At 39.1% G+C, this 24,701-nt stretch overlaps 1 protein-coding gene across 1 annotated transcript in view; it reads left to right on the forward strand.

Moving 5' to 3' along the window:
* cdk10 (cyclin dependent kinase 10) overlaps positions 1–24,602 on the forward strand; it is a 30,069-nt gene extending 5,467 nt beyond the window's left edge. The window contains exons 2-13 of the mRNA XM_084334547.1: positions 4,450–4,522; positions 4,658–4,729; positions 7,440–7,542; positions 8,278–8,359; positions 9,167–9,234; positions 12,265–12,317; positions 13,175–13,244; positions 14,722–14,781; positions 16,219–16,342; positions 18,304–18,443; positions 20,819–20,871; positions 23,412–24,602. Of these exons, the coding sequence (XP_084190673.1) occupies positions 4,450–4,522; positions 4,658–4,729; positions 7,440–7,542; positions 8,278–8,359; positions 9,167–9,234; positions 12,265–12,317; positions 13,175–13,244; positions 14,722–14,781; positions 16,219–16,342; positions 18,304–18,443; positions 20,819–20,871; positions 23,412–23,506 (993 nt within the window). The 3' untranslated portion in view covers positions 23,507–24,602. The remainder of the gene's footprint in view (positions 1–4,449; positions 4,523–4,657; positions 4,730–7,439; positions 7,543–8,277; positions 8,360–9,166; positions 9,235–12,264; positions 12,318–13,174; positions 13,245–14,721; positions 14,782–16,218; positions 16,343–18,303; positions 18,444–20,818; positions 20,872–23,411) is intronic.
* Positions 24,603–24,701: the final 99 nt, after the last annotated feature.

Raw genomic sequence — 24,701 nt, forward strand, 5'->3', positions numbered from 1 at the left:
ACCACAAGGGGGAGCCAGTTGACCTGACATCTACTGCTCTTGTGTAAGATCATTTAATACATTTTTATTTGACATTTAAAAAAATTCAAGATTCCAGAAAATATCAAAGATGAAACACAAAAAAAGTCAAGACTTATTTCCATTGTGGTCCTTGGTCTTAGACAGATAAGCAATACAAAACATGACTACAAATAATATGGCAAACTACATAGACATGTCAATTTTAAGTGCAGTACAAACGTAGCCACAGACAACAATGTATCGGACAACATTTTCATACATTTTAAAATCTAGTTTTTAACATTGTCGAGGAGCCATGATTTGACTTTTTTCTTAAAATTGTGTCTGCTACTAATGCATTTTAGCTGTGAAGGTAGCAAATTCCAATTTGTGGCTCCGGCCAGAATCTAAAAGAACATTTGCCCATATTTGTTTTGAGCCTTGGAATACACAGGTCAGCAATTAATGATGAAGAATGATGTTTCATAATGAAGTTGATACAATGACTTATTGATGAAAATAAATTGTTTGCTTAGAAAAGACTTAATGGGGCCAATTGGTATAGTCCAGATTATATTAACAGCTAAGAGTATTTTTTTTTTTATTTCTTTATTTCAGATCCCCATTAGTCACTGCCTCAGCAGCGACTATTCTTCCTGGGGTCTGGATCCAAACATATAAAATTAAACAAGAATAATCAATATTAACAACATAAAAACAAAACAAATATCAATAAAACACCAATAAAATATACAAACAATTATAGAACATTAAACCAATTAAAATCAGACATACAACCAAATATGTATGCCAAATTTTCTAATATAGAACAAAAACAAATATCAATAAAACAACAAATATCAATAAAACAACAAAGACAACAAAGACAACAATAACAAATATCAATAAAACAACAAATATCAATAAAACAACAAAGACATCTCAGAGCAAACTAAAACGTGCTCAAAAACAGCACAACATTCCATACACTCATACTCTAATACTCTTCATAACCACTAGACAAACACATTCCAAAACAACACATAACCCAACACAAGAACCCATTCATTAGACACAGATTAGACCCAACCAAAATCAACCTCTTTCTGCATTACAGCCACTCGTAGTCTTCTCTTGAATCCCACCTTACTGGTAATTGAAACCAAATATTGTGGAAGTCTATTCCAGTAGGACATTGCCCTGTACATTACAGTTTTCTTTAAGGCTTCAGTTCTGGGTCTCGGCAGGGCGAACCGACCCTTCAAGGCTTGTCTAGTGCCATAGCCATGACCATCACTAATAAGCACCAGCTGCAAAAAGAGGCACACAGGTTTATGCAAAGTATAAATATTTCTCATAAACAAAATAAGACTACACACTAGTCTCTCATTGACTCTCATCCATGACAGTTCCTTGTGCATTTTCTCAACACTGTTTCTAATTGAGCTATGCAATGCAAGTCTTGCAGCTCTATTTTGAGTAAGCTGTATTTTATTTAAATCTTGTTTGGATGCATTTGACCAGATTGCTGGACAGTAGTCCAGATGTGACAAAACTAGTGATTGTATGACTTGCTTGGTAGCTGTGTCTGTTAAAAAATAGGCATTCCGTCTAATAATTGAAATACTTCTGCTCATTTTTGTTACAATATTGTTAATGTGAGTTGACCAAGAGAGTGTTTCATCTATTATAACTCCAAGCAATCTGGCCTCCTTAACTTGCTCAATATCTGCACCCTGCAAAGAAATATTTAATCTGTGATTCTCTCTCTGAGCATGCTTTGAACAAATAATTAGACATTTTGTTTTGGATGCATTTAGTTTCAGCTTATTTACCGTGACCCATTCAGAAATCTGCATTAACTCGCTTTGAAGAAGACTGCTGAGGTCTTTGGCATTGCTTGCCGAAGCATATATTGTAGTGTCATCTGCATAAATAGAACTGCTTGCATTTCTTAAACTTTGTGGCATATCATTCACAAATATTGAATATAATAATGGTCCAAGGCAACTTCCTTGAGGAATGCCACATTGTAGCGTTTTAAAGCTTGATAAAGTTCCATTAAACAGGACACATTGTTGTCTCATGAATAAATAACTTTTCATCCAGTTAGTAGCTGAGTGTTTGAAACCATAATCAGCTAGAGTACAATGTAGCCTACATATAGCGATGCTGTGTCCACCAATCACTATATTATTGCTACCTTTGATACATTCGGTTCGTACCCTTTATTTGACTGATTTTATTCCTAGTGAGAGGGAGAATAATCCTTTCCATATTGCTTTCAGCTTTATCTCCTCTCTTGCCTACATTGTTTTCTAAGTTATTTTAGTCTAAATAGGAAATACCTTCGCAGTTCTGAAATTAGACGGTCAAGTGTCAATATAAATTTAATTTAATAAAGTTATTATTATTATTATTATAATATTAGCACCGTTTGTCCAAGAGCTTATCAATATATCAGTACTGACCAATTAGTACCAAATCAGGGCTTGCCATTAACTTCTTGATATTTTACTTGTCCGAAAGCCAAACGTACTTGTGAAAATAAAGGCAAAAAAAAAAACGACAAGAGATTTAGACAATTATTATGATTTGATAACTTAATCAGTGTGTATTTGTGTGTGTGGGCGGTATATACTGTATGATCAGTCTTCCAGCTAATCTTTACTCCCCATCAGCAGCAGCTCATTTTCCTCATCTCCCCTCTCTAAATCTAAATGTCGTTTCTTTACTTCTGTCGTCTATAGTTGTTATTGCCATAAAAAACACCATTCAAATGATTAGGGAATAAATAATTACATTTTTTATTTGAAATAATAATTTATTTTAACAACATTAGATCAACGGGTAACAACAAAACAACCAAAACAATAACAATATTGAAACACCTTTCTTATATTATTGTCAGAGTAATACTGTGTGTGTGTGTGTGTGTGAGAGAGAGGGGGATTAATGTGAGAGAGCGAGCATCAAATCTCAGTCTCAGTTGCCTCAGTCTTTGTTTCTGTAGAGAAAGAGAAAATAAATTGATTTAGTCAAAAGGCTCCCAGAAGATTTCACAATCATCATGATATAAAAAAATATACATTGTTAGTGTTAATGATATCTTGTAGATTCTTATGGATATTTGCAATTCTTATTTTAACGACTGATGGGATAGTTTATGAAGTAATAAAACATGTAGTGAAAAGTACAGAAATCCAAACTGGCATTTTCGGTGGCAGCATAGTCATTACAACAGACACTGTGATGTATTGGTTTTTAGTTTGAGCCTCTTGGATTCCGTAGTTGAGTGATGTCATGTCACACTAGGAACTCAAGACACACTGTTCACTGTTGTAAGCCTGATGCATGAAGCGACATGTTTTGATTGATTGATTGAAAACTTTATTAACAGATTGCAGAATGGGTACAATACAGTATGGCTCAATGCACACAATTGTTATGGGGATGCAGACCAGAGAAAGACTTTCGTCTTGTTTACATCAGGGTCCCCCATTTTCAATTCATCATGACATTTATGACATACACAACAAGTGACGACATACAGATATACAGTACTGTTACATCCAGACATTTATGACATACAAGATATTAGGGGTGGGGGGGGAAATCGATACGTAGTAGTATCGCGATACTTTGCGTGGCGATACTGTATCGATACAGGGACGCCAAGTATCGATATTTAATTATTCATATTTATTTTTGTATAAGGAAGTTGCATTGTTCATTTCAATACCTGTAATAGTACAGTAGTCCACACACACACACACACACACACACACACACGTGCATTCAGTTAAGTTGGAATATGACTAATACAAACAGTTCAGTTTGTCAGGTACATGCAACACAGATTACAGTCTTTACATCTGTCTGCTTGAGAAAATACCATGTTCTGCAATAAAAATTATTGAAGTGAGATGAACAGACTGAACTTTATTTTATTAGATAAAACATGTTGACAAAGTTTTACTTTGCAGTTGAAAAAAGGTAATAAATAAAATGTTATCAATTTTGGTGAGGCCTGGGGTGAGCAAGGGACACGGTGTGACCGGAGCAGAAAGAGTTTTGTGCATAATGACTTGAGCACATTAGTGGTGGGGAATCTTTTGGAATCTCGCAATCTTTCGATTTTAAAATCTATTCTCAATTCATCACGATAATCCTCTAGGCAATTCAATTGATAAGATTCCAGATTGTAATTACCGACCTTCATGTAACAAAGCTTGTATATTGTGTGTCTTTTCTGCTTGGCTAATCTTGGCAATCTTTAGGATTTAGCATCACGGTAACAATTTATAATTCTAAGATCATGAGATAGTTTAAATCATATCACAAGCAAAACAAAGTCTATAGGAAATGGGATAGGCCATGGGAAACACTGATTGACAGGTTTTTGTATTTGTAACAAGGCTTTTTCTTTTCATCCTCCTTGTATTTCAGCTTGGAAGCTGTCGAAGTGTCAAAGAGTTTGAGAAATTCAACAGAATCGGAGAAGGAACCTATGGCATTGTGTGTAAGTTACTTTTTTTTATTCACATTTGATCTTGTTCTTTACTTTTACTCTGATATCTTTATTCTCTGTATTTTATCATTTTGTAATCACATCTGTTGAGTACTGGAAACCACTTGTGTCTTTTGTCTCCTACAGACAGAGCCAGAGACACCAAGTCAAATGAGATCGTAGCCTTGAAGAAGGTCCGGATGGACAAAGAGAAAGATGGTAAGTACATAATCCTAGTTAGAACAAGCTGACGCTTTTATCCAAAGCGACTTACATGTTCTGTACGACAAGCCATCAGGAAGGGCACAACTCTATCAGCTGAGCAACCATGTTCATCAAAGTGTTGAGTGCTACAGTGTAGGTTAGTTTATTAGGACAAGTGCATGACAGTACGGTTAGTTAGGGTTAGATTTTTTATTTTATTTTTTTAATTCAGATAATGGTTGAAGAAGTGCGTCTTTAGTCGACGGCGAAAGATTGGACGTGATTCGGCTGTCCTAACTGGGGTGGGTAGTTCATTCCACCATTGTGGGGCAAGGACTGAGAATAGGCGACTTCTCTTTGATGACCCTCCCGGAGCTTGGATAGGAGTAGGTCTGAGGCGGCCAGAAGATGCAGAGCGTAGGGGTCTTGAGGGTGTGTAGTTAGAGACCATTGACCGGAGGTAGGCGGGAGCGGTTCCCTTTGCCGCACGGTATGCTAGGTCGAGGGCCTTGAAGCGGATTCGTGCAGCAATGGGGAGCCAGTGCAGGTCCCTAAGAAGTGGGGTGACATGGGCCGACTTCGGTAGGTTTGAGATCAGGCGGGCCGCTGCGTTCTGAATTAGTTGAAGAGGCTTGGTGGCAGTGGCCGGGAGGCCAGCAAGCAGTGCGTTGCAGTAGTCGAGGCGGGAGATGTTAACCGATATCCCGCCAATGGTTCGATTATTGATTAGCTGTTACTTACTGACTCTAGTGGGCTACATTTCTAAGCTAGTGCAATGATAGTGTTATATGGAAATTGAGACATTTGTCTTTTAAAGGTGCTATAGTTAACATTCAGCCACTAGATGCCCCAATAGAGCACCAACATGTCATTGATCTAATCGGGTGCATTCCACATGGAAATGGGAAGTAGGAAGGGGATACATGCCTGCAACATGTAAACAACAACATTCATTTTGTACCCGCAATTCTTTTTTAAATTATGCATTCATTAACACATTGGGTGCCACGCCACTTCCGGGAAGTGCATAGGCTCATGCCACCCATTAACCCCATGTAATCGGTCACCTTGTTTGTAGAGCTAAACCTATATTTTATATTATAGCTATGGATCCAATATCATTGTCAATTGACAGTATGAACCTTGCGTTCAATATGCCATAAAGAAATATTTTTTCCATTGATATGTTCCAGTTTTATACCGTGGTGAATATGAGTGTTATATTGGAATGATCTGGGATCATTCCTGTGAGGCTATTTATAAGGCGCAATGCTAATAACGTTAAATCCATTGGCGTTTCGTCCCTACACACGCTACAGTTAAAAATCCAAATGCATATGATCGGTATTATGTTCCATCATGAATGCGTGAAAGGGGGGCGGGGCCGGGGGGGGGGGGGGGGGGGTTGTCGTTTGTGATTAATTGATTGCCAATAACGGCATTCGTTATTACCACAACATACACTGAACTGGGGTATGGCTATGAAATCCTTGCACGATCAAGCTGAAATTGACGTCAAATTGCTCTTACCTTTGGCCGGTTGGATTCCAAAAAGAACTTTCCAATTATTTGACCGCCATCTGGTAGATCATAAGTCCATTTGGCACACGCCATAACGCTATACATCTATAATGAATCCGGTGTCCCAAAAAGTATTCCATGCGATCTGGTGAAGCCATCGCTTCAGGCCAACAGAAAAGTCCGCCCAGAGCGTTGTCAGTGTGACACCAGGTCTGCAACAGGGGTTACTGCATTCTCGAGACAGCGCCACTACCAGGATCTGGCCGGTACTGCACCTTCGGAGTCCCAATATGCCTTTTCCAGCCAAAATACAGCTCTGTGACATGAAATAGGATATTAATATAGAAAAAAAACTAAACAGAAACGAGAATCTTTGTTTCCGGCACTCAACCGCTGGGCCACAGAAATGAGAATTCTCGTGAACGTGAACCTGTGTTAATCAATACTTTTTTTTTGCAATACTTTTATTCTGCACTTTTCTGAAAGCTCTATGGATATACTAAAAAACTTTACTCTACATACAATTGTATCTATAGCACCTTTAATGTATTTCTTTTTCATTTATTTTCTACATGTGATGCAAGACAAATGATCTGTATGAGGATATTAAAGGTACATTAAGGCTATAACACTTTAACACTACAAGCCTTAGTGCTCATTTCTTATTTATTTTGGTTTGGCTGTTCACATTATTAAAAAAATGGAGGACGCTGAAGTCACCGTTTATGGTTTAAGTTGATGCAGTGGAGGCCAGCTAATTTGCGAGCAGATGATAATGGGGGCGAGGAAGAGGTGAATGAGTGCTATTTCTTCTTTCAATATGCTTTCAAACACAGACCGGTTATGATACATCCCCTCAAGTTTAGCTTGTACAGAAGTATCACCCCAAATAGTTATAAGGTAAACACCTCCATCACAGCCGTCTTCCATGTCTGTATTGACCGAGTGACTCCCGTCAGCGCAGAATTGTGAAGAATGCTAATCTCGAGTGGTTTAAATGTTGCATGAATTCCGATATGACTGTGTTCAGACTGAAATAATTCTGAAGAATTGAAAAGATCAGACTCCAGGTGATTTGTGCTGTTCACACTGTTGTGAAAAAACACCAGTCACAATATGAGCAGATTTTTTTTTAGATTTGAGCCACTTTTGCCTGCAGTCTGAACATGGCGTAGTCTCTGATGCATATCTGTGTGTGCGTCAGGGGTCCCTATCAGCAGTCTCCGGGAGATCACCCTGCTGCTGAGACTGAGGCATCCCAACATAGTGGAGCTGAAGGAGGTGGTGGTGGGACATCAGCTGGAGAGGTAGGACACACACACTGCACACACACACACACATATACACACGTGTGTGCGCACACACACACACACACACACGCACACACAAAGACACACACACACGTGTGTGCGCACACACACTTACACTCGCGCACACACACACATACACTCGCACACACACACACACTTACACTCGCGCACACACATACACTCGTACACACAGCATTTTCATTCAAGGCAGCTTACTTTTTTTTTTTTTTTTATAGATGTGAAGCACCCCAGAAGTGACAATGTCACTAACTCACTCACATATTTGACTCACATGTTCACTCACGGTTTGCCACTCTGCCCCTAGTGGCAGATTACAGTCATGGCACTTTGTGTAAGACCAGATCAACTTATTTGAGGATGCTTTGCATGTGTCCATGTTCATATTTTATCGGGTAATTGGCAAATTGGACAAAACGCAGATTGGGGCTACTGTTTTTAGCATGTGTTTGTTAATTAGTTCATTGTTTTGCTTGCATTAGAATGTGTCCTCCTCACAACTAAGTTTACAGTGATATACTACTAATGGGTAAATCCTATTATAACCTCTTTCAGGTGTACAGTCTCTCTTCTGAGGTATAATTTTGAGAAGTAAACATTCTAACGATGTAAGAGAACAACCGGTTAAAAAAGGTTCAACAGCTTTAAATGTTTAAAAAGTGTTTAACAGGTGTTTGTCTGTCTTATGTCTTGTCTGTCTGTGTGTCTGTACAGTTTGTTTCTGGTTATGAGTTACTGTGAGCAGGACTTGGCCAGTCTGCTGGAGAACATGCAGACTCCCTTTTCAGAAGCCCAGGTAGGACCGATGTTCAAGTTCAAGTTATTTATTGTCAAATACACAACAATACAGGGACATTGCAGGTAATGCCATTTTTGTGTTTCGAGCTCAGACTCAACAGTGCACAATTAAGAAACAACAATGAATACAAGAATGGTAATAATTAGTAGTAGTAGTAGTAGTAGGATAATATAAAATAAAAAAAAAAGTACTCCAATCCAGTCTTTTGTCTGCATTATGCAAATCTTGGTCTTGTATTGGATCTCGACATATTTTGTCACATATTTAAAATCCCAGCATGAAGTGTTTCTATTGCTATTTTGTTGTTTTACATTCTGGTAAAAAAGATAATTAAAGACAATTTTGGCAAGGGTCTGGAATTATTAATTAATTATTATTGCGCTGGTCTTTGGCTTGACCCTTGCCTGGATTCAACCCCTGAATGACTAGCTGCTAGTTCCTACTTTTACATTATTTTGTGATTCAGGGTCTGGTCATGCTACCATGATTAGTGCTTTATATAGTTAGAACTTCAATCGGGCCAATCAGTGTCTGTTTCTAGGCAGAGTCTACTTATACCCATCAGTTGACCAGAATTGTTATACCTTAAATCAGCCAGACTGGAAACACTTTCTGACTGATTAATGAAGTGAAACTGAATGTTATCAAGTCTTGAGGATCAGGCAGACGTGGCCCAGTCTTGATTTTTGTCTTGGGCTTGACTACGTTGGTCTTGAGTGGTCTTTTCGCCCTGCCTAACAGCACAATACTACAATACATATATTTATACGTGATGTTGATTTGACGAGAGTTATCTTATGCCAGGTGAAGTGTATCGTCATGCAGCTGCTGAGAGGTCTGGAGTATCTTCACCATAACTTCATCCTACACAGGTCAGTCTGAGAGGCTCATACCAGATGCTCAGTGAATGGAATGTGTTATTATGCAGTCGGTGTAGAAGCATTTTCATTACTTAGCATATATTATATTATAAACATAATCTTTTTTATAAATCATACTGGCAAATATAGTGTAAATTAAGGAATTTTGTTACAAAGTTAAATAAGAAGAAGAATTGATTGTATTATGAAAAATAGGTTTAATGATATTAAAAATGATAGTAAAAGATGATGGAAAAATACACTGAATGATCTCTAAATCATCCGGTTTCCGGTGCAATGTGCAGAGATTTTTATAAGCTCATATTTTGCTAATAACACTTAAAATAATTGGTAAACTAAATAAACATAGTGCTGAAAATATACACTTTGACTGTTGTTTCGATAGAGTTAGGGTCTTTACTCTTGGCTACACTTGAAAAATAAACGCAGCAACATCACTTAACTCATTGGACGCCAGAGGCCGCTGTGGGCGTATATGGCCGTGTGTGCCAGCGCTGTAATGAAATGGGGGTACATGCCGGTGTTTGTAGTGCTAAAACTATATTAAATATTGTAGTGCTAAAACTATATTAAATATTATAGCTTTTCATCAATACATTCCCGTTTTATACCGTGGTGAATATGAGTATAGTTTTAGAGTGATCCTGTGTAATCCCAGGAAACTCCACCAAACAGCGCTTTACTGCATTTCACTATAAATCGTGTCATTCCTCGCCTGGATCAATAATCAATCTGAAATCAACGCTAAATTATCGGTATTGTTTCATCATGGATGCATGAAAGCGGGGGGGGGGGGGGGGGAGCCGCACCTCCGTGCTTTGATCGCAACCAACGTAACACACCACACAGACACACACACACCACAGACACACGCTCCGATCGCGGGGAAAGAATTATCGGATCAACGCAAGATTGATAACATATAGCCTTACCTATATGTCTATGATGTACTGCAAAAAGAATAATCCAATTATCTGATCGCCATTCCAAGTACTGATCGCGAGTGTGTTTCCAACGTAATCCAGCATTGAACATGAACGGGGGGGGGGGGGGGGGTGACCCTCGTCGATACACCCGTTATAACCGCTTGTCCTGCCCGAGTATTTAGACCCCGCACGCACGCCGCAGCTCGGCCCAGACACAAAGACACATTGTTTCAAATGGAGTGCAATAGCGGCCGCAAGGCATTAGGCGGCGGTATTGGACTTTCTTTCTTGGACGATCTCAGACCCATCCCCAGTGATAACACACAGCTGCCTGCATGTTTATGAATGGAAATAGCGAATGAAAGAAATAACGATCCAATAACGAGTATACTCGTTGTTGGCAGTATTCGATTGGCGGGCTATAATGAGTCAACTCGTCTTTGGCGAGGAATGAGTTAACTTCCCTAAGAGGACCGTGTCAAATGCCTTTTGTAGGTCTAACATCACCATGCCACAGAGATTTCCTCCGTCTATCTCTTTCTTAATGTGATCTGTTAGAAACAGAAGACAGGTGTCTGTGGAGTGGGACTTTCTAAACTCTGATTGAAATTCATATAGCAAGTTATGGGATGTAATATATTGATCAATTTGTTCATATATAATCTTTTCTATGACCTTGGACATGACACATAAGATGGACACAGGCCGGTAATTACCATGGTCCTGCTTGCTGCCTTTTTTTTAAAGTGGTATATTACTCTGGCCAGCTTAAGCTCACTTGGAAACGTTCCCGATTCAATGGAAAGATTCACAATATGCGTTATACTGGGGGAAATAACCTGAGCTGCATCCCTAAGGAACCTAGCGGGCATGTTGTCTACTCCTGTAGCTTTAGTAGGGTTGAGCTCCAGAAGCTTTTTAAGCACCGTCTCCTCTGTCACTTTTTTAAAGGAAAAGGCATTTGTCTGTACCCCCTTTTTTGCATAGTGATCCTGGATATGGGCTATTCCATATCGGTCTGTCTGAATGGGCAATTTAGCGACTAGGTTTTTGGCCACTGTTGTAAAATAGTCATTCAGGCTGTTTGCTACTTAAATTTTTTCAGATGTTGTTTTCCCATCGATCTTCAGGCTAGTTACTAGTTTTGGTGTTTCATCTGTTACTGTATCCCAACAGTTTCAGGGTTTTCCACATTTAGCTTGGGTTGTTTTTGTTCTCCATAATCTTGTCATTAAAAAAGGTCTTTTTAGCATCATCAATTAATTTACTCACTTTATTTCTCTTTCTTAAATTTAATCCAATGCTGCTCTTCCTTCGTCTTCATAAAAAAAATGTAAACTAGCATTTCTCTCCTTTATGGAATTTAAAATGACATCATTAATCCATAGTTCAGTTCTTTGTTTAATCCTGACTATTTTCTCTGGTGCCAGTTTATTTACAGAATCCAAGAACATGGTTTTAAAAAGCCCCCAGGCGTTGTCTACCTCAGCGCATTGCAAAACAGTGGCCCAGTCTGCTTCATTAAGATTATCTATAAAAATCTCCTTGGAGTATCTTTTGAGGGGTCTGATCTTGATGGAGTTATGACAATTAAAAACATTTCTAGGGATCTTCCTTGTGCAAAAAACAAGACAATGGTCACTAACTTGGTAGTTAACCACTCCACTTTTAGAAATCCTCATCTGGTCTGATACTATCATGAGATCAATGACGGTTTCAGATGTTTCACAGACCCCAGTGGGCTCTTTAATTAGCTGTACAAAATCAAAAGCGTGACAGAAATGATCAAGTGCCTAGAAAATCTGACTGTCCTGTTTTAAGTGTCTGAGTTAAAATCACCAGTGATGATTACTTCTGAGTTGATCAAATCTGAACATTTAGAGCATACTTCTTCAAGTATTTCATAAAAGTTGTTCTGGTTAGGGGGTCTGTAACATGCACCAACTATCACTGGTTTGCTTTTGGGTAAGAGGATGTCAACAAACACTGCTTACATTTGATCATGATCTAAATCTGTTCATTAGTATTTTTCCTATTTATTTATATATATATTATTATTTTATTTTATTAATTTATCTATATATTTTGGTAACAGGGATCTGAAGGTGTCCAATCTACTAATGACTGACAAGGGCTGTGTCAAAATAGGTAACACACACACACACACACACACACACACACACACACACACACACACACACACACACACACAAAGCTGAGTCATCACCACCATTATTCTCCTAATTACTTAATATATCAGTTACTACTACATACCTTGATTTAAAGACATTGTTGGATTAGGAGTACCATGCTACTCTAATGTGTTATAGTTGTGAGTCTCTTTAAAAAAAAAAAAGTATATATCCCTATAAAAGGAGTTCCTTCCTATAAATGTCCCTTTGCACCTGCATGTACAGTAGGATACTTGGTTCCAAATTCATATTGATGTATTTTCAACATGAAATAAAATATGTCAAATTCAAGAATGTTGCAATTTTCTATTTATTAAAAAATGTCATGTAGCACCTAGACCTGCTTTATAATAAAAAAAGAAATGCAAATCTCCCTTTCTACAATATGGGACCTTTAATTTGGCCCCCATGCTGAGACAGTTTAGTTAAGCGGGTTAAAGGGGAACACCAACCAAATTAAGAATTCTAATATGTTATCTTGTGGACCCACAGAGTTATTTTGTGGACCCACAGAATGTCTATTTGAGTTTCTATACCCAAATGAGCTTTATTATATAGTGATGTCAGTTCTTAAACAGAACATTAACCTATATACTCAGAACATTCTCCTGGATGCTCAGTGTCATCTTTACCATGTCTCCCAATTCATTGTCTATGAAGCAGCTTTGGACTAATATACCTAATTACATCACAAATCCATTTTTATCACTCTAGTTTTGGGATTTTGGAGAGAGTTGTTTGTTTCCCCTAATACCTTTGGACTGTCTTAAGAGACCAGAGGAATAACATGAGCTGTACCTCCTCTTTCCACAGCTGACTTTGGCTTGGCCAGAATGTACGGCATCCCCCTGCAGCCTATGACCCCCTGCGTGGTCACTCTGTGGTGAGCGATGTGTTTGTAATGTCTACGGCTGGGCGACATGGGGGGGGGGGGCGGGGGGGGGGGTCAAATATTTCGGGAATAATTTTGTGAGAAATCTGACTCAGTGTTTGCATTTCAATATTGATTTAGGAAACAAAATGGTGTGTCACGAATCATGATCCACTGTATAAATAGTACGATAACATAGTTGGACGATATTCCATATATATCGATGTATTACCCAGCCCTGTGTGTGTGTGTGTGTTTACGTGCACCTTTCTACATAATATGCTTATGGATGTGTTTGTTTTGTGTGTGTTTGGCCCATGTGTGTAGCATGACCCTGCAGCCTAGAACCTCAGGGGTGACTGTCATAAGTGCTTGATGTGTAAAGAGACTGTTTTTTTTTTTTTTTTTTTTTTTTTTTTTTTTAATTATCTTTTTCCCCCTCCTTTTTCCTCCGATTTTCTCCCATCCCAATGTTAGTCGTTATGCCAATTCCCAATCCCCTTCCTGGTCGCTGCGCACTTACCCCCCACAGTCGGTCTGGGAGAGTGGAGGCTATCACGTGCTTCCTCCGACACACGTCTAGCCAATCAACCGCTTCTTTTCACCTGGCAGCGTGGACTCTCACTGAGAGGGTGTAACGTGTGGAAGGATCACACTACCCCCCTTAGATCCTATCCGCGCTGAGCAGGCGCCCCGACCGAACTGTAGGAGTCGCTGTTTACAACGACCCGGACCCACCCCGCCAGCTTCTCCCACCCTCTAATACAGCCAATTGTATTAGTGTGAACGGTCAGCCAAGCTGGTGACACGCCGGGAGCTGGATTCGAACAGGTGAATCCAGCGTCTCCGGCGTTGGTGACGAACGTAAAGAGACTGTTTCAATGTTTCAGAACTCTCACCCAAACTCCAGGGTCTGTAGCACCCATTTGATCAATACCATCATTAATGAGGCAACATAATCAAAACCCTTTATAATAAAGAGACACAATTATGATAGTCTCTTGGTAACAATTATAGTCTTTAAATTAGTTTTTTACAGGGGCATCATAATCTCTATGCATTGTCTGAAGTTTCAGGGGCATTTGCTCCAGGCTCCCGATGATGTCCTACCCTGCTCTCTGCATGTGTGTGTGTGTGTGTCTTTGTTTTTCTACCATTGAGGGGGCCAAATGTCCCTACAAGTGATGAAAACAAAACATGTCATTGTGGGGACATTGGCCAGGTCTCCATAAGGTGAAGGAGCTATTTTAGGCTTAGGCTTTAGGCTTAGCTTAGATGTAGTTGCTATGGTTAATGGTTAAGGTTACAGTAAAGATTTGGTGAATGAATACAAGTCTATGGAATGTCGCATGGAAACATGGCTGTGTGTGTGGTGGTCCATGTTCATGGTGTGTGTTGTGTATGTTGATATGTTGTGTGTCTCTCTCTCACCCATTCATTTCACTGTTCATTTCTATCTATCTCTGTCTCTATCTCTCTCTCTCTCTAGGTACAGAGCTCCAGAGCTCCTCTTAGGGACGAAGACTCAGACCACAGCCTTAGATATGTGGTGAGGCTGCACAGCATAACGATACAAATCATCATAAAGTGAAGTGTTGATTGTGTTGATATATTGAGTAACTCCTCTGTGAGGACATGTCAGAACTCACCAGCACCGTCACTATTCTACTAACTGGGTTTGTTTTAACCCTTTCACTGCCACACTACAGAAGGTTACCCCTTTACTATTAACCGTCGGTAGTGTGATAGTAAAGGGGTAACCTTCTGTAGTGTGGCAGTGAAAGGGTTAACCTGCTGTTGTGTGGCAGTGAAAGAGTTTTTATGTGTATTGTCTCAGTGAAAGGGTTAACCTGCTGTTGTGTGGCAGTGAAAGGGTTAAAATAGAACTTCAGAATCTCCATGTTACCTGCCAAAGCGCATGGTAGACACTCTTGGAAATAAGAAGAATTGAGGCCTTACATGGAATGTTTATGTACAGTAGTTAATTTTTCTTCCAAAATGGCTACCTGTCACCATTGGTAACCACTTTTGAAAGAAAATGCCTAATTTCTTTAAAACACTGGGAAAGCGCCATATTGCCGTTCCACTGCGACTTTGTTTACGAGTTCCAGTAATAAGACACTAAATTAATACATTTCTGTTAGGGGTGTAAAGGTACGAGTATCTGTACCGAACCAAACAGTTTCAGTGTGTACCGTACCGAAAGGCTGTGTAGTGTACCGAACGAATACAACGGTATACGGTTAACCACTAACGACCGCCCACCGGGGGCTGTTTTTTTCACAATCTAATATAATTTGTATTTTTATTTTTTTAAGTCTATTATTAATTTCAATATAGAATATTCGTTGACAGCCCTACAAGTACAGTTGGTTACTGCACACTACATCACCCCTGAGTGGAACATGGAAAGCCAAACTTTCCCCCACTGTACCGAAAACCCGTACCGAACTGTGACTTCAAAACCGAGGTACGTACCGTACCGTGGTTTTTGTGTACCGTCACACCCCTAATTTCTGTTGATATATTTCTCGTACACAGTATATCAACACATAACTGTTGTTTTGCATATAGTAACCGTTGTTTCTTCCAACATGGAGGACAAATGGGCATTCCAAACATTCTGTGAGGCTTCAATAGAACTTGCACAATGTATTCATAATGTGTGTACATGCTGAAGATGCATGCATAATGTGTGTACAATACATTCTGAAGATGTATTCATATTTAATGTACATGCATTAAAATGAATATGTTTTGTGTTAATAGCCCACCCTTGACAGTTGATCATAGTAATGAATGAATAGCTGCTTTTTACTAGTACTAACATGACTCAAAGCACTTTACAATGAAACAACTGCATGCATTTTTGTGTGGCCCCAGTGGGAACGGAAGCCCTGGCTGTATTAGTCCCATGGAGCTCAGAGCACCAAGCACTCTGAGCTACACAGGACCACACTGATGTGACCCTGATGTTTCTACCCAGGGCGGTGGGCTGCATCGTGGCTGAGCTGCTGGCCCATAAGCCTCTGTTGCCGGGGGGCTCTGAGATCCAACAGGTGGACATGATCGTTCAGCTACTGGGCACTCCCAACGAGAACATCTGGCCTGTAAGCATTCACTTCTTAACTACCGCAGCCTCCCAGGTAGTGGTTCAACCATGAGTTGGTTCACAATTACAACTACATAGAAGGAGAGGAATGTGAAATAACTGACCTATTCTCAAGCCCTCTTTTCTCGACAAACGAAGCAACAGTTGTGATTGGAGGATCAGGAAAAGAGGGCTTGCGATAGGTCAGTTATTTCACATTCCTCTCCCAAAGCTACAGTATGAAGTGCACCCTTTTAAAGTGCAAGGAGCAACAAAAAAACTATAGAAACGGTAGAAACGGAGCAGAAATACCAGTACATATTTAGAGGTTTATTTAAAAATGTATGAATCTAGAATAATAATTTATTCTAATTTAAAACATTGTATAAAATGTTGTAATCCCAGGACATTCCATTAACATGGTGATCTGTGTTTGAGATAATCTAAGGATGTACTGTATATTGAAGGATAATAGAATAAATGAAGACTCATAATTCAGTCTGCAGTAGGTTAGAAGAGATCTATTTTATTTGTTTTACTTTACAATTGTAATTGAGGAGTTTTTCTTATACCGTAATTCCTCTAATAGTAACCCCGGCTTGTATTTGTTTCAACTGTAGCGGATACCAGGCTTGTATTAGGAGGAGGCATGTATAAGAGAGAGGCCTATATTTCAAATTTTCAAACGGATCATAATGAATAAATCAACATTTTGTGTCAGTTTGAACCCAGTAAAATGTACTGGGTTCATTTATTGAAACCAAGTACTGTATGAAATACGGTAGTAAACAGTGCAATTACAGGTGGTCAAAAAAAGTAAAATAAAGTAAAATAGTGCAATCACAATACTGGTATAATAATAATAATAATAACTTCGTTTTATACAATTCTGAGGTAGGCTTGCTCTCTTGGTAAACATTAACACCATACCATTATATGGTATTTACTGCACAGCCAGGCCAGCATATGATATAACAACAATAACAAAATATATTGCCTATGGTAAATCCGTTGAGGGAAATACCGTAATTCCTCTAATATACATGAAACCCGGCTTGTATTAGGAGGCTGGCTTATAATTGCTTAGCTCAACAGCGCACCCGGTCATTAATAGAGACCCGTTTTTAATTGAATACCGGTTACTATTAGAGGAATTACGGCATTTTCTTTGGGCTGCTACTCCTATTTTTACTTGTATTTTTCTAGATAAGTACTCTTACTACTACTTTTTAAATATTACTGAAGTAACTGAGTACTTATACTTTAGTAATATATTTCACTACACTACTATGATTCATACTGGTTCACTGTCTACATAATGGTGATTATCCTATAAGATAACTGAAAATGTAAATAATATATATATTAGTGCTGTCAATAGATTAAAAAAAATTAACTAATTCATCTCACAATTTTCTGTAATTAATCTAGATAAAAAGAATTCTACTTAAGACCGAAGCTTGTAACAGATATTTACTTGAGTAAAATCATGGAATTAATGTAAAATCAACACAAAGAAAGTATATTTAGATTCAAAGACTGCTAATAGCTTTCTTTGAATACAGTTTCTCTCCTGTGAAATACAAATGTTCAACAAAACCATCAACATTGACTCAGCTAGACCTCTGAACAAGCAAATATACTGCTGAAAGTTCAGAACGTTGAAGATTTTTCACTCCATAGATTAATCTTCTAGATACATTTATTTTAATGCTTCAATAATTTTAATTAATCTCAAATTAAAGCATTCATTTTGACAGCCCTTAGGGCTGTCAAAATTAATGCTTTAATTTGAGATTAATTAAAATATATGTACTTAATACATGACATGTTGCATTTTTTATACAATACGTAAATAATATGGCTATAACATAACGTACATTATGTACCCTTTTTCTTGTGGTCGATTAATACTTTTATATATTTTAAGCGAGATCGGGCTGTTAGATCATTTGTAAAAAAATATGTGTGTTTTTTCAGGGCTTCTTGCGCCTCCCGCTGGTTGGCCAGTACAGTCTGAGGAAGCAGCCGTACAACAATTTAAAGAACAAGTTCACCTGGCTGTCTGACGCTGGACTACGACTGCTTAACCTGCTCTTTATGTACAACCCCCAGCGCAGGTAGGACACACACACACACTGTTGGGATGCTGGTAGCCATTTCATAGTAGAAGAAGGACACAAAGGTTCGATCTCATTCCACCCACTCCACCCTCGGCTTGCCCTATCCATTACGCCTCTGTTCGTGTGGAGAGTTCTCCATACTGAAGGGTTCTCCATACTGTAGGGTTCTCCATACTGTAGGGTTCTCCATACTGAAGGGTTCTCCATACTGGAGGGTTCTCCATACTTAAGAGTTCTCCATACTGAAGGGTTCTCCATACTGGAGGGTTCTCCATACTGAAGGGTTCTCCATACTGGACTACTGGAGGGTTCTTCATACTGGAGAGTCATCCATACTGAAGGGTTATGCTGCACTAATAATACCATGAATTATTCTAAAAGTTATAATTATTTTGTCTCGTCTTAAAATGAAGAGAGATTTCGGCAAGATTTAATTTTGTAAACTACATTTTGTGTCGTCGTTTTTAGTCAACGACATTGCATGAATTATTTAGTCACATTAGTGTCACATGATCTCCATTAACGTGACGTCTCGTCTCGTTGTCGTCAGGGGGAAAAAGCTTTGTTAACACATTCGGGGCCATTGGGATGTGTCTAATAAATCTCTAGAGGACCGGCAAATGTACACAGACGTGGGGCTGTTTGTTGAGCTAAATCTATACTTTATAGTATTGCTATCTGTCCATTCTCATTGTCAATTGGGACCATAAACCGTCCCTTCAAAATGGATTAAAGAAATAATTTTTTCATCAATACGTTCTCATTTTATAGCGCCGTGAATATAAGCGTTATAGTTACTAATAGTTACTAACGTTATATCCAATGGCATTTCCATTATACAGATGCTACAGTTAAAACTCAAACTGCATATGATCGGCACGATCCTCAAGCATGTATGCATGAAAGGGGGGGGGGGGGGCGGGGGACGTCGTTTCTTATTATTGATTACCAATAACCGTGTTCGTCTAAGTAGCCACATAGGCCGATCGTATCGTATCATAACAAGGCTTGATCGGGCTGTACTTTACGTGAAAAAGATCTTACCATGAGCCGGTTGGATCCCCCCGAGCATTTCCCCATTATCGATCGCCATCTGGTAGATCGATATGTCCATTGGCTGATGATAAATCCCCTTATTGCATAGTGAAATCCGCAATTCAAAACGTATCCCGTGCAACAGACAATAGCTATCGCTTCAGATGAGTAGAAAACTACATTAGAGATAAAAAAAATAAGACAACTTCTGCCACAGGGAACACTCCATTATCGCGATAGCGCCCCTAAGAGGATCTGGCCGGTATTGCACGTTGGTGAATTCAAAGAGTAGGGTACATCTGCAGTGCCGCTCGGCGACCATGAATAGGTTATTAAAATGGAATAAAAGCAATAACAACTTGCCATGGATATATCCGTGCTTCTGTCCACAACGGGTGGAATCGAAACACGGAGATCTCCGTGGTCGGGCGTAGTCATCATTTTCGTTGACTAAATGAACACTGCATGGAACTCACTTCCAGAACAGATTGGTAAAGCACCAACTGAAACAATAGCAGCCCCACGCCTGTAAACACTGGGCTCGGCTACTGGTTGCATGGTAGACAGATTACATCATCATTTTGGGGACATTAGCTAGCAATTTCAGTGATTGCCAAGTTCAATTTCAACACACACCTATAGTTACTTTTATTTTAATTTGATTCAACTTTTATTTTAGTAAAAGAAAAAAAATTGTTTTGTAAGGTTTTAAATTAATACACGCATTTGAGTAGTGGAAAAGGTGTAGGATTTAAATAAGTGTATACTTCTTCCTACTCCTTTTCGAACATGTAAATTGAGTTATGTTTTGCTTTTGTTTATTATATATATTTCTTTCCATTTAATTTCTTGATCAATGATTTGTTTTGATTTTATATTGTTTGTATTTATTTACATGTTCGAAATAAAGATTAAAAAAAAAAAAGGTAATAGGAATATCAATAGTCTATACAAATAAGTGGTAAGAGCTTACTTTCTATGTATGTCTATGAATCAGGGTAAAAGACTAGTGTACAGTTTCTCACTGCTTGTGCATTTAGTGCAGTATATTAATATATACTGTTATATATACTGTATATATATATATATATATATATGTGTATGATTCCATATGATTAAAATATAGGTTTACTATGTATAGTAAGTATGTTTGAGAGAAAGGATATTGTCACTTTCTGCTTTTAATACCACTTGTTTGTTGTCTGTAAATGGAAGAGTAGAATCTTAGTAGAAAAAGAGGGGATTCTAATAAAATCATAAGTTTGAAGCTGCTAGGTGCAACTTTAGTTTAGTAGTAGTATTTAGTATGTACTGAATCATCTTTTTCCTCCATGTAGGGCTACTGCCAAGGACAGCCTGGATAGTTCCTACTTCAAAGAGAAACCGCTACGTAAGTATGAAGATAGAACATTTTTAGTTAACAAATTGGGATGAAGTTGAACCAATACCACTTTTTCACTGAAGAATCTAAGCACTTTAAGCATCAGTCAATTTCGAGCACCAATCCGATAAATTTTTACTTAATTATTTTTATATATATATATCTCCTCCCCCCTCCTTTGGATATGTGAAGGATGGGAGATACGTCCATCACGGAAGGAGTAGAGTCAATTAGGTAGATGATTAGTACTGATGGAACACACCTGCACATCATTAGTCCAGCCACATCTCACGTGCACACACCCAGTCCCACACACTACATTAACACTAGGTTAGAGAGGAGTAAGTTGAGCGGAGTTGGAGTTGTGTTATTGAGAGAGAGAGATTGAGTTTTCAGAGTTGTGATGGTGAGAGGTAGTGAGAGGTGAGGAGAAAGCGAGTAGGTGTTTTTTGTGTACTTGACCCTGGACTGGCTGAGATTCCCCCTTGTGTACTGACCCTGGACCGGACGACTACCCGGAGTATTGAACAATCCCTTTTTCTGTTGGCGAGCCTGTTTTGTGTTTTTGACCATCGGATCTATGACCATTCTCTTGCTTATCAAACTGGATTTTTGCCTTAATTCAATAATATATATATATATATATATATATATATATATATATATATATATATATATATATATATATATATATATATATATATATACTTTCTCTTTTTCCCCCCTTTCTTTATCCGTTTTTCTCCCATCCCAATGTTAGTCGTTATGTCAATTCCCAATCCCCTACCTGGTCGTTGTGTGCTCTGCCCCCTACCGTCGGTCTGGGAGGGCGGAGACTATCGCATGCTTCCTCCGACACATGTGTAGCCAATCCCCACTTCTTTTCACCTGGCAGCGCGGACTCTCACCGGGGGAGTGTAACGTGTGGAGGACACTACCTCCCCCAGGTCTTTCCCTCGCTGTGCAGGCGCCCCGACCGATCTGTAGGAGTCGCTGTTTTACAATGACCAGGACCCACCCTCGCCGGGTTTAGTATGTTAGTATGTTAGTATGGACGGTCGGCCAACCCGGAAGCACCACAGCTGGATTCTATCGCACTGTCTCTGTGGTGGTGGGCAGATATTGTATTGATTGATATTGCTCTTGTGTGGACCTTTTGAATTTGTTTGTATTTGAACCGTGGCGAGTCTGGTCCCCACCAGATTCGTCACAATATATATATATATATATACTTATAACATAACAAAAAAATAATTCTTCTTTCAGCTTTAAAGGGGACATGCATTGCTATTCCTTGCACTATTTGGGCAACTTTACACAATTCCTGTGAGTCTATTGAACACATCTGTAAGGTTTTTTTTCCAAAAAAATTCATTGTTTTATAGTTCTAATCAAGTACTCAAAAGCCACATTTTTCTCCCTTTGGATTTCAGGCTGTGTTTGCCTGGCTCCGCCCATAAGCACTTTGAGTGACAGTCATCCACACAGTCTGCGACTGACACAGAGAGAGAGAGAGAGAGAGAGGGAGGTAGAGAGAGAGAGGGACACAGAGCATAAAGTTATCTCTCCACTGCTTCCCCCGCGCGGTCCAGGTTGTGTGTGTAAATGCGTGTGTGCCACTGCTTCCCTGCACGGTCCAGGTTGTGTGTGTAAATGCGTATGTGCCACTGCTTCCCCGCGCGCGGTTTGTTTCCCCGACAGAAGCTCCTGTCTCTCTCTCTCCCTCCCTCCCTCTCTATCTCTCTCTCCCTCTCTTAATAATAATAATAATAACTTAATTTTATATAGCGCCTTTCAAGAGACCCAAGGTCGCTTTACATAGGGGGGGGTATAACAAAGTAACAGACAGTGGACAGACACAACATATACATATGCCTGTTCTCTGCCTCGCTCTGTTTGAGGAAGTGAAGATATTTCCACTCGCTTTGCTGTCGCTGTCAACCATAGAGGGGGCGTTAGTTATGCAAATCAGTGCCATATTCACGTCAGCAATACCGTCAAATCAGAACAGCTCGTGAACTCGAGACTAGACTGATTAGTCAATATGATAATTAACGACACAGACCACATTGATATAATCCCCAATTGCTAGGATACAATGTTAAACACTGGAAAATGCCATTTATAATGCGTGGGACCTTTAATACATTTGTTCTCTATTGGAGAAAGCTAATAGCTTCCTTTGTGTGAGAATGAAGTCACCTTGCTTTCTAACATGCTTTCTGACATTAGTCGGTAGGAAGACTGAGAGGGAGAAACAGTACAGAAGGTTCTTTATTGAGCCAGTAGAAGATTGAGAGGGAGAAACAGGAGAGAATGTTCTTTATTGAGCCAGTAGGAAGACTGAGAGGGAGACACAGGAGAGAAGGTTCTTTATTGAGCCAGTAGGAAGACTGAGAGGGGGACAGAGTAGGACAGACAGACACAGGTCTGAACCTGGGGCAGCTGGGGTACTTGTAGTTCCAGAGATGGGGCTCTTAACCACTACACCACCTCTGATCATGGCCTCCAGTGTATATTGATTAATCTGTCTTCTCTTCTCTTTCCAGCTTGTGAACCAGAGCTCATGCCCACCTTTCCTCATCACCGTAACAAGAGGGCGGCCCCTCCGGTAGAAAGCCAGTCAAAGCGAGGCAAAGTGTGATGATGTAATATTGGATTGGACGGATGATGACCGTGCTCTCACCAGTGTACAGTACATATGGATGGATATCTGTTGTCTTGTGCAGAGAATACATGCTCATTAACACACACAGTCCTGTATGGCTCCATGAACAGAGCCGCTAGGGGTTCAACTCCCCCTGGTTGACACGTCACTAAGAAACCTATGCGCTGTAAGGTAGGGCTGGGCGATATGGTCAAAGTATTATCATAATTTTAATTGTATTTTTTTTTCAATGGTATAACAGTATTTTACTATTTGTTTCAAATCTCACTGTGATGTGACATCTTTTTGTTGTTTTTTTGTTCCGTCACAGACAGAATTTCATTATGAATAGTTGTTCTGACTCAGTTTCCCTCTCAAATGTTATGAAAAATACTTACCGCAATGTTCAATTCATATATTGGATAAGATAAAGATAATAATATTGTATTGCAATAGTATTGTAAAAACACATATCTTTGTGTGTATGCATGGCGGTATACCTTTGAATATCTCCCAGCCCGACCGTGAGGCACTACGGCTAAAAACATCAACCAAATGGCACACTGCATGTTCAGGAGTGCGGAATGGCAGCTTTTTACATTTAATCGTCATATTAATAGTTTTATTATGCCATTTTGAAGTGAACACATAGTCTAGAATTCGGTATGTCGTGTACTGTGTATGGGGGGGTTTCAGACACTGGATTCATGTCAATGAATGTTTAGAGCTCTGGTCCCAGTCAGCACTAGGAGTAGTTTACTTCTACACCAATGACTAAACCTGTGTCATATAGAAACCTTGGTACAGTACTGTTTTTATTCACACGTCAAAGCAGTAGAACAGAGAGACAGAGTGTTGGTCTCAAGTCAGTTGTTTACTTTGAATAAACTGAACATTCTTATAGGTGGCCTAAAATCATTATGTTAAAGTTGAAAGAAAGACAACAAACTTTGGTTTGCTGTAATTATGTAAATACTGTCGACTTTTTTATGTTTCTTTAAAACCCTTTATAACTGAGCTATTAATTTCAATAAAAAGCTTTTCAAAGCATCAATGTCAGAGTCTGTACCTCTGTTGCAGTCACTAAATGTGCACAGAAATTTATCATTATTTGAACTGTTAACTGCAGTAGTTTGGGCTGTCAAGGAAAATAGTCCAGCAATGCCAGTGAAAAACGAGCCATTATTTGAAG

Source organism: Notolepis coatsorum (genome assembly GCF_963971535.1).
Source record: "Notolepis coatsorum genome assembly, chromosome: 18".
NCBI lineage: Eukaryota > Metazoa > Chordata > Actinopteri > Aulopiformes > Paralepididae > Notolepis > Notolepis coatsorum.